Consider the following 12029-nt stretch of genomic DNA (forward strand, 5'->3'; position numbering starts at 1 on the left):
AAAATGGAGAGCAAAACTAGCCATGGAACCTGCCCTCATGTGGTTTAGTAGGAGGAACATAGTGTCATTAAACCAATAAATGTATAATTGCAGTGATAGGTGGTTGGACAAAGAGGTACGCAGGGCCATGAGAATGAAAAAACAGCGGACATGTTCTCATTAATTCACATGGTTCTCCTGAGGAAGGGGCACATAGGCCGAGATCTAAAGGATAAGCAGGGGTGAAGTAGGCAAGGAGTTGGAGACAAGATTCCTAGGCTTAGGGAAGGCACGTGAAAGGAGATGAGGTGTTCAGGGATGGAAAGGAGGACAGTTTGGCTGGCAAGTGGAGAATGTGAGGGAGGCACTGGGAGGAGGATGCTGGGAGTTGTGGAGATGATAATGAAAATTTTAGAATAACAAGAGAACTTATCATGGTAGGTGGGTTAAAAATTACAATAATCAATACTTTTTTGTTTCCTAAGTAATGACCAGTGAGAATCAAATGGGAAAGGATGCCACTCATGAGAAACTAATGATATGAAACACCTAAGAATACTGTTTTTGAAATGTCAGCTCCAAGTGAAAAAGATTAAGAAATTTTATTTAAAGACAGAAAACTAGATCTGAACAAGTGGAGATCATGCCATATATTCTTGTATGGAAATTATTAGAATAAGAATCCTTTTTTTCTGAAATCAATGTATAAATGTAATACAACTCTAGCAGAGTCCCAGAGTGGGTTTCTTTAGGAGAGGAAATTTATTTTAAAGTCTATATAAAATGTGAATGTTTAAGAATATCATCAAGGTATTTCTTAAAAAGAATTTCAGTAAGGGGAAACTTGATTTACCAAATTCTAAATGCAAAATAGTTACTGTAAAGCAACAATGATCTTAATAGTATGATGTATTAACAATGAAAGAAAAAATAGAGTGGACAAAATACAGAGTTCAGAATTATATGTGAGAACTTGGTATATTTAAAAAAAATGAAAATCCACTGAAAATATCTTTATTTTTAAGACTTCTCTATCCTGTAGAAACATATGATGTTTTAATTATGCTTTTTGGAATGTGTTAACACTATATTATTTCCTATGTACATATCTCGGTAATGTATTTCAAACTCATATTCATCATTAATTATATTAACTTAGAAATGTTACCTTTCTAGGAAAGAGAGTATGTTTTCAAGTATAACTTATGTTTTCATGTCGGTGGTACCATTAAATTTTTAGTAGCTCAAAATGACATGTGAATGCTAATTTACCAAATCCACCTCTAACCACTGGATTAGACAGAGATATCAGGACAGGTTTTTTAAAGGTTTAAGCGGTTGACAGATATCCCTCCAGTGACAAATTATAAGCTTCTAAAGAGACAGTACATACAAATTTCTGTCACTGTGATTAAGATTTGTCAAATACTCTTGATGAACCATAAGCTCTGGCACAGATGAGTAACTATGTACTTGAAATTTCCAAAAGTTGAGCCACAGAAAAGCAGGGTCTCTAAAGTAAGGAAATAATTGAAACAAATCAATTGTTCTCAAGGTTAGAATGATAAATTCACACACACTATGAATTAGATTCTCAGTCTCCAGAAACATTCCTTCAGGTCCTTTAAAATATTTCATCTGCCCATGTTTATTACTGTCCCTATCATTGACCAATTAATTTGGTAATTCCCCAGAGAGCATAGGGAATGATAGTATAAAATTCTGTTCCACTTCTGGGAGTGAAACTTTACATTTGAAGATTGTAACTGCTGAATTATAACTGTAAAATTTGTGTCTGCATGACAAGAACAAGGTGGTTCCTCAGAACAAAGAAATTTGAAAGATGAACAAAGCTTAAAACTGGAAGTGGATAAATCATAAGAGTATACATAATTTACTAGGTTTCCTGAATGAATCACAAGGAACACTTTCGTTCAACAGTAAAGGTTATTTTACTTCAATGTCTCTCTCTTTTTTATACAGGGAGGATGTGAGAACAGCAAACGTAATTGCTGCAGAAGCAGTGACCTGCCTTGTGATCGACAGAGAGTAAGTACATTCTTTGTTATGCATATTGCACACTCATATCAGTGGCATACATGGGTTCCTTGAATTAGACATCATTTAATGGAGCTATTAATATTTGTTTCATATATTTTCATTTTAAAATGACTTCTATACTTGACTGTCATTTCCTATTATTCTTGAAAGTAGCTAACTCTGCTAATCTAGCTTTGTGGTCTTCACCAAGGTACTTAAGCACTGTGAGCTTCACCTCAGCTCATTTATAAACTGGGGATAATGCAACATGATAGCCATATTGTGAGGATTAATGGGAACACGCAAGGAAAGCCATGTGTCCCAGCGTGTTTTAGTCAGGAGGCACTCAAGCGATGCCAGATATTTGTGTAAAATTTTAGAAGAAGGATAATAACTATAATAATAATATATTAATCATAATCAAATGTTATAATTATTATTATCAGGAAATGGACTATTCCTTGAGCATATTTTAGTTATCTCGTCTTTTCTTCCATCCTCAGACTCCTATAATGGAAGCATTTTAGGAAGACAGTTTTGAAGAAAGCATCTTCTAGCCATGGGTATATATTTAGGACCCTTAAAAGTTTGTTCCATGATACCTAGCCCTGTTCCTTCCCTCCATTCTGGCTTGCCGTTCTCATGACCTGAATGCTTCACAGGTTAAACTACAGATGTCAGATTGCTGACTCTCCAAGAGCAGGGTTAAAAGGCGCGTGCGCTATCTGGAAGCGCCCGCTAAGTTTTTCCTCGTTGCGTTGTGCATTGATAAGTTATCAGAAAAGCCAAGTGCCTGGCCCAAGGAGAAGTACTGCAAACCACCCATTTTAGTGGAGCTGGACTAGGCTGTGAGTGTCAGGGGGAAAGGAAACTGTGGAGGCAGATGTGATCAGCTCAGAATGCAGGAGTTGAGGTTGAGTTCGGGGGGCCTGGGTAATGAGATATCCCACCTGATTCACAAATCTCACATTTGGAAGCCCCTCTGAGTTGGATCTCTAGAACCAGAGCAGTGGCACAGGTGCCGAATGATAGTTGTATCCATAAATATCTCTGAAGTAGATATGCTTTGTCTGGTTCCCAGAAACAACCATTACCCATTCATTCATTCTTTCATTCAGCCAACATTTTACTGAGGATCTACTATACACAAGGCATTGTGAGGGGCCATGGGCAGAATCAAATGAGTAGCACAGGTCCTGGTTTGGGGGTTAGCTTCTAATATACACAAATAATCATCATGCAAAGCAGAATACAGAAGGGTCCGAATACACACTTATGGGCGTCTGGAAAAGAGTGACTACTTCTGAAGATAATCAGGGAAGTTTTCATGAAAGAAAGGGTATCATTAGGTGGATCTGGAAATACGGGAGAGACTATATAAATAAAGTGAATAGCATAAGCAATGCTCACAAGGGAACTATGAGCTATTTAAACTGTCAAGAGTGAGGCTGTGTAAAGGTAGTTGGAGGAGATATTATGACAAATAAGTTTATAGATGTATTAGGGCTGGTTCATCAAGAACACTGAGTATTGGGATGAGAAAAACTCTGACAATTTTATGCAGCAAAATAATGCCACTAACACTATTTGGTAGGCTAATCTGTGAATGATGCATAAGATAAATAGAGGGAGAGACTAAGGGCTGAATATTTAATGAGAAGTCTATCAATCCAAGTCTTTCATATGATATTTTGAAAAAGAGGAAGGTATAGCCATAGAAGTTTAATAATTTGATAGGTTTCATTGTAAATGGTAAATCACAGATTAACCTAATCACAAGGAATCAAACTGAATGAGATTTTGTGGGTCATCTAGTCTAGCTCCATTTTAACTGAGGGCCTGAGAGATGCAGGAGTACCAAGTAGCATCACACACATACTTTTGCCTCATCGTAATTTTCTCTTTTTTCAAACCTAGTCATATATGGAGCGTACACAGTAGAAAATGCCCAGGCTTTGGCAAATAAAGCCCAATATTTGAATCTTGACTGCAACATTTTATGACAATAGGGGCAAGTTACTTAAACTCTAAGTCTCAGTTTCCCCATCTGAAAAAGTAAGATGATATTACCTAAATTATAAAATTGTTTTGAAGATCAATTTAACATACATATAACTCCATAGGCAGCACAACGTGTCGTCAGCACTCAATAAATGTCTACTTCCTCTTCTTACAAAAGGCATAGACATTTATTGATTTAAAGATTTTCTCTGTAATCAGCATAAGTTTGTCTTATGGATCTAGATAGAGAGGACACCTTGAGTGAGATCTAGCTTAAACATAAATATAGAGAAGACATCTTGATGCTAGGACTCAAGACATGTGTTGCTGTACTCTTAGGAGAGAGTGTGGGCTTCCCACCAAGTATTGGATTTACAGCTTAATAAAAAAATCAAACTGGAACTGAAGGATCCTGTCAAAAGCCTGGGGCTAGTACCTAATTTATGGCCAATTAGAGGGGCACCAGGGCTTCATTCCGTGCAAACAGATGGCAGAACTGTCAACAAGAGCAAATTTACAAGTGGGGTACCAGGTTAAATAAGCCTATGACTTATCATTCCAGAGGGAGAGCAAAAGAATTAATTAGTTGTAACTAATCATGCATGTCAGAAATTGTTTTCCATGCTCACTGACAAACTAGAAAATGATAAACAGATACGTGCTTTCCTTAAAAAGCATTCTCTGAGAATTGGTTTCTTGCAACCTAATCATTATCTTAGTAACGATCTGCAGTGATTCCAAAATTCGTGAAAGTATATTTAAAAAGAATATTAGTCTAACAAAACAAAATAGACCCAGGGACATGGAAGCATGCCACAGACTGAGGGTTCTCAGAGGGAAAGAGGGGAGGGGGACAGAAAAGATCATCAGAAGCAATGCTCACAAGGGAACTATGAGCTATTTAAACTGTCGAGAGTGAGGCTGTGTAAAGGTAGTTGGAGGACTTACATGCATATATGCATAACCCATGAACACAATAGTGGGGTGAAGGCCTGGGGAGAGAACAGGATTGGGGTGGAGGGCGTCAATGGGAAAAAAAAAGAGGGACAGCTGTAATACTTTTGACAATAAAGATACATTTTAGAAAAGAAGACAACCTCTTGAAATAAAGACATTCTGAAGTGGAAAAACAAGAATATTAGTCTAAAAGAACAATTTCTATTAATACATGTTTTTGAATATATATAAATAACTAGGTATCTTTAGCACCTCTTGCTTCAGAATCCATGAAAAGAAATATATAAGTAAGTGGCATTGTTGTGTTTCAGACTGTTATGGAATATTTACTTCTTCTTTGGCATGGAAAGGTGTTGATGAAGCTAGATGTTCAGTAAGATAATTTATTTTTGACATTGAGATCATTGTGAAAAAAGGTAATATAAGTACTAGTGAATATTAAAAGTTATATATTTCTCCCTAGGAAATCAAGTTCTAAGTTAGACTTGTAACTCTGTAGCAGACTTACTGTGTAACCTTCAAGATATAGGCACACAGGTTATGAGAACTGAAATATTTTCATGCTGGTTGACATGTAGTTGTTTGAACTTCATGTGTGTGCTTTCCACCTGCTGCCCTGGTTATCTGACTCCCGCACCCAGGAATATGCAGGTCTCCTTGATCCAACCATTAAAAGGTGGCATCTGACAAACACCAGGCCCAGTTTCCATTCTTACTGGTCAGAACCTATGCCATTCTGGCTGGTAATTATTTTGACTATCACCCCAGTAATGTCAAGCTTAAATGACATTTTGTCACCATTGATTTCAAACTTTTACCAAATCCATTGTTTACATAAAATGAATTAGAAAGTACACAGAAACTTCTCTGGCTCCATGGGAGTAAGCTCTTTAGAGAGCCCAAGGGTCTTCCTATTCTCCCCCCAAGTCCTTCCAGGTGGTTCCTAGGAGTTGGCAAGGTAATTTACAAACCACATATAGCTTGCCCTCCCATTGATGACACATGATATTTAGTCACACTTTGGAGCCAGTTGTGACACTGATACTAAGAACTGGCCTAGAGGAAGCGCAGTGTGCTTGGCATAAAAATGACGAGATTAGGAGTGAATGTCAAGTGTCAGATTACAGGACATTACAAATAACCAATTCCATTGACTTTTGGTAACCTGTTTGCTGCTCTATTTTTTGTGGGTCTTGGGACCAGCAATAGACATACTGATTGCCTCCTAATCATTAGCCTAGTGGCAAAAATCTTGCTACTTTTATTATTTTTAGAATCTTGTTACTTTTAAAATTTGATGGCATGAATATGACTATTACACATGAGGCAACTATAGCTCTAGGAGGTTAAAAATTTGAACCGCACTCACTTAGGCTTCCCTGATCTATAGAGATACTTCAGCTTCTAAAATGGTTATTCGTATTAAAACTAGAATCAAAATGTCAGAAGAGATGGAAACATGGAGAAAATAGTATTGATCCAATTTCTCTCAGTGAGAGTGCTATAGGTGTTTCTGCTAAGAAACTTGATGAGGGGTGGGGTGAGGCTCATCCAGCCACAGGCTCAAGGAAGATAAATGATCACTACCTTGCCCATGAAGCATAGTGGGTTGTATTTAGTGCAGTTTTCCTTCCTGGGGAGGGTATGCAAGTGTGAAACCATAGCTACACCACTTAAACCAGGGGTAAGGGAATGGTTTTTTCTGTAAAGGGTCAGAGAGTAAATATTTTATGCTTTGTGGGCAAAATGATCTTTGTTGCACCTACTCAACTCCTCTGTTGTGAAGCATCCATCTTATATAAAAACTGCTGTTTGAAATTTTAACCCTGCTATTTGGCTTCTGTAAATGCTTGATTGCTTAAATAATAAGGAAAATAAGACTACTCCCACTTCAGAGAGGCCATTAAACCTTCCCCAGATGAAGTTATCAGTGCTGACACCAGGCCAGGCCTTTGGTTGAGGTCTCAAGGCCCCAGCACATAGGGCTCTTTAAGACCTTGCAAAGGGGTCCGGAAACACCTCATATTTTGGAGACAACAAAGGTAAAAACATATAAATAGGGCAAGTTCCTCCATGTTGGGGTCCAGAATTTGAGAGACATTTTCCTCTGGACCCGCGCGTAATAAATGTAACTCCATCTCTCTAAGTATTGCTTGGTTCTTCTCCGGTTTTCTGTAACAGTTGTAGCGCAAAAGCAACCAAAGATATTCCATAAATAAACAACATCAGTTGTGTTCATAAAGCTTTGTTGATAGACACTGAGATTTAAATTTCATTATTATTTTCATGTGTCAAGAAGTTTTATTCATCTTCTAAGACTTCTTTATTTTCACTGTTTTAAAAATACATTAAAAAATCATTCTTAGCTACTGGTCAGACAATGGGCTGAATTTAGTCTGTGATCCACAGCTTGCTGACCCCTGACTTGTAAAGAATGGAGTGTGGCTCCCAGTAGTCCTGTTCAGATCTTCCTTAATGCTGTGCTCAGCCTGTCTTTTAAATGAAGCAAATACATAAAGACGCTGCTTAAAATGCCCTCAGTGTTGGTCCTCCAGGTGCCATCTGTCTACGTGCCTTTCCCTCCCTCACACCCTTTCCCCCAGCCTCCTTGTTTTCTTCTCTGTACTCTCTGTAGACACTACACTCCCCCACGCACACACCACGTTTCTTTGTTTTTGATCCCTGCCGTTAATTTCATTCTTGTATTCTCTGGGACTTCACTCCAGGCTTTGTATTAATTTGGCTAACAGCTAATTAGAGATTAAGATGGTTCTCTGCAGAGTTATTTGCATTTTGATGACATATTCTGGAAGACTAAAAAATCATGAAAATCTAAAAGAGTTTAGAATTTTCAGGTGCCAAGCAGGGAGAGGAGAAGGATAATTAAGGGGAATATTTGGATACAGCAGAATCTTTCAGACACCATAACCTGGTCAGTCTCATGGGGGCCCATGCACAATCTAGTCACCTGTGTCCTTGTCTTTATATAGCTTGCCATTCTGGGTCCACATGATAGGACTATAGGGACTGCACATGTGACAATACCTGTAGCCACACTGCTTAACTGATAGGGTGATAAACTTAAAATATTTCGCAGCCTCAGCCTTTCCTACAGCCTAAGCGGATTTTATTTTGGTTCATTTTTGAGAATGAAGTCTGGGGTGATGTGAGGATATTGGCAGCATGATCACAAGAAAGCAAATGTGCATCATGAAGACTGGTGTCGGCAGCAATCATTTGGGCTTATCGTTTTTATGGAGCTGTTATTGTTTTGTGTGCTTAACAAAAAAAAAATATTTATTAAGCAGGAGAGATAAAATCCAGAAGTTTAGGAGAAAGGGAGACGTTTTCTTGGTTCAGTTTAATGATGTGAGTTGAATTATAGCATGCCCTGAGAAGCATGATCTATATACAAAATAAGCACACTTCCACTGGAAAAGGAACATATCCAGAGACAGTATTTGTGGGTTAAAGTCATGGAAAGAGGTATAAGGCTTTAAAATGGTAGGCCTTCCTCCGAAAGTCCATAAAGAAATGATACAAAACCTCACTGATGGGAAAATTCATGGCAAACGTCCGGTTTCTTGCTTTATCCACCCAAATAGAACTTACTGGTTACTTGCCTTATGCCATCCACTCAGACATCCAGTATTTGGGGGTTTAGAGGCAAATATATAAATATTATTTTTATCTATATTGTATATGTAATCCCAAGCTCTAACCTCTTAAGTCACAACCCCACAGAAAGTTTGCACAGTACTCATGGTCAACTATGGACTCTATTCAAGATAAGAGAAGTCCTGTGTTATTACTATGTTGGTGGACCATTAATCATACTTAGCACATTTTTTTTTGTTTAAAAAACTTGGTTAAAAATTTTAGATGGTGACTGGATTAGTCAGAAAGTCATAGCAGATATTTAAGAATGAGAAATAGGAGGGACCTTACAGACCAGAGCTTGACAAACTTTTTCTATAAAAAGTGAGATAATACATACTGTTTTCAGTTTTGTGGCTACTTCTTTGTCATAAAAGCTTAACTCTGCCATTTGGGATGTGCCCGAAACCAAAGTACATGCCCTTGACCAGAATCGAACCTCAGAACCTTCAGTCTGCAGACCAATGCTCTGTCCACCGAGCCAAACAGGTTAGGGCTGATAATAAAGTTTTATCTAGACAAAAACCCCACTTGGGCTGAGTGAAAACTTATTTCTGTTACATAATTCACACAGGGTTGATTTGTTTCTCCCTTCTTTGTCTTGTTTTTACATTTTATAAAGTCAGTGTCAAATATTATAAACATAACTGTTCAATGAGAAAAATTGAAAAGCACAGAAAAATATAGATATAATAGAGATATTCACGGTAACTAATGTTTCAGTATGTTTTCTTAAATAATGAGATCATGCTGTCTAAACTATTTTCCTACTTTGTTCACATACACACACAAGCACACATATACACACTCACAAATAGAAGTAGATAGGTATAGTTAGATATACTGATAGACAAATTTACAGTGTCATTTATTGAACACATGTGCCAATCACAAAGCTAATTGATATTGATAGATTGATGATACATACATACATGTATAAATACATATATACATACCTTCTCTCATAGCACACATGCAAAGAATACTTTTTCTCCTCCATTGTTAAAGTAACCTGGGCTCCAGAGAGCCCAAGTATCATGTTGCAAAACATATAACCTGAAAGTAGAGAAATTAGTTTGAATATAAATCTCTCTATTTTCAAAGTCCATTACATCACATTATCCTATCATGTTGAATTAGTAATTTACCAGGTTAACAAAACATTTCACTAGTATAATTTAAGTCTCTTTGTCTCTTTAGTTTCTTAAATGTGCTTTGATTTGGTATTATTTTTTTTTTATTTTGTAAAGAATTATTTGCATATATCTTTGTACCTCTTTAGAAGTACTTTCTTGAGGAGCTACTCAGTAGTGGAATTGCTGATTCTAAGAATATGCGTATTTTTAAGTTGTGGTCTAGACCCGTGGTTGGCAAACTGTGGCTCGCAAGCCACATGCGGCTCTTTGGCCCCTTGAGTGTGGCTCTTCCACAAAATACCACGGCCTGGGCAAGTCTATTTCGAAGAAGTGGCGTTAGAAGAAGTTTAAGTTTAAAAAATTTGGCTCTCAAAAGAAATTTCAATCGTACTGTTGATATTTGGCTCTGTTGACGAATGAGTTTGCCGACCACTGGTCTAGACCATTGTACAGTTCATTCCCCAGTAGCAATGTGTGAGAACATCTGTTTCACTGCACTCTGACCAGCCTGGCTTTTTGATCGAAGGAATCTTAAAAGGCAGGATAGGGCATATCAGCCCAGGGCATGAAATATGTCACCACCTCAGAGGAGCTAGTTTGACATTTACTATTCTCTTGTAATTGATTTATCGAGCTTAGTTATTGACAATTAAAACTTGGAAGATTGTTCGTTGTTTTGCAATGGCTTCTTTGTTCTGGAGAAGAATAAACACATTTAAAAGGCTTTGGAAAATTGTGAGAGGAAAAGCGCTCAAATAACCTTTTCCTGAAATGTCAGAAGTAAATAGTAGAGGCTAACAAGGTACCTGGAAAGAAAGGATAAACAGAGAAAATGGAAATTAACCCAGTGACTAATTAAAATGTGGACCAAAATTATGATGTGAGAAGGCCCCAATTTATAGATGATACAGAATGTTGAGAAGAAGGGATGGGTTTAGAGCAGTCAATATGTGAATTCTGAGCATCCTGGTATGATACCTTTATTTTAATACTTTTCATCTCAGTCCTCACCATAGTCCCGTGGAAAAGAATGACATTTTTGAAAATCCAGAAAAGGGAGGTGAAGATCAAAGAGGCCCAATGACTTTTTCAAAGCCACATAGCAGGTTTAGAATTCCAGGATGTTTGACTCCAAGACTATGATCTGTCTATTGTACCCTCTTTAAGCTGTTTCTTTTTTACCAACACATTGTTAACTGGCAAGCTAGATTCGGCTGCAGTAATCTTTGCAAAAGAGCAGTGTGGGAGAGATTGAGGAAGAGAGACTAATGCTTCTGAGGTAAGGAACAGTGTCAGTAGCCTGAATAAGACAGTGGAAATAGAAATGAAAAGGAAGTACAGATTCAGGAGAGATTACAAACATACACTTGGTGAACTTGGGTCAAAGTGAAAGTCAGACATAAAACCAAGATATCTAGCCTGCAATAGTGGTTAAACGATAATACCATTAAGGGAGAAAAGGAACCTAGCAGTAAGTCTTGATGGAAGATGGTTAATGAAGTGGGCTAAGTTGAGTTTGTGGTGCTGGTGAGATGTGCATGTGACACTGAGCAAAAATGATCACAGTATGAATCTGGGAAGTTCAAGGACAGAGACATAGATTTGAAAGTCAGTTTTCTGGGGATCCTAACTGAAATCTTCGAGGAAATGATATTTTCTGGCAGAGCTTAAAGGAAAGTATAATTAGTGTATGATGTGAAAATGAGCAAAAAGCAGGCTTCCTGGGATCAACCCCAGATCTACCATTTTCTAGTGCTGTGATCACAGTCAAGTTACATAATCTTTCTAAGCCTTATCTCTTGTTTCTTGTTTTCCCACCAGGAGACATTGACAGTATCTAGAGACTTTTTAAAAAATTATAATAACTGAGATTTCTAAGGGCATATAATGGTCAGAGGAGAGGAATGGTGCTAAATGTTATAAGACAGGCCCTACAACAAAAACTATCTGATCCCAATGTCAGTAGTGCTGAGTTTGAAACTATGCTTCGTAAATTTTCTATAAAATAGGGATAATTGTACTTACCTCATAGAGTTTTTGTGAAGTTTTAATGAGATAATGCAGGTAAAAAAACAAGACTGACCATCTCATAAACAATAAATATCTAAGAAAAATAAGTCAATTGAGTTGGCAAAGTATACAATTTGGATAACTGTTAATCTTTGATGAGCAGCAGAGGAAGAAGTGTGTGTGATATATGCTGAGACATAATCTACAGTAGGAGAAGGAGGAGAAGGAGGAGGAGGAGAAAGAAACTAA

At 37.4% G+C, this 12029-nt stretch overlaps 1 protein-coding gene across 4 annotated transcripts in view; it reads left to right on the plus strand.

Moving 5' to 3' along the window:
• PRKG1 (protein kinase cGMP-dependent 1) overlaps positions 1 to 12029 on the plus strand; it is a 1125638-nt gene that overhangs the window by 992506 nt on the left and 121103 nt on the right. For all 4 annotated transcript variants that reach the window (XM_080643202.1, XM_080643201.1, XM_080643204.1 and 1 more), the window contains one exon: positions 1963 to 2028. In XM_080643202.1, the coding sequence (XP_080499328.1) occupies positions 1963 to 2028 (66 nt within the window). The remainder of the gene's footprint in view (positions 1 to 1962; positions 2029 to 12029) is intronic.

This window comes from Plecotus auritus, assembly GCF_963455305.1.
Source record: "Plecotus auritus genome assembly, chromosome: 9".
In the NCBI taxonomy this organism is placed as follows: domain Eukaryota; kingdom Metazoa; phylum Chordata; class Mammalia; order Chiroptera; family Vespertilionidae; genus Plecotus; species Plecotus auritus.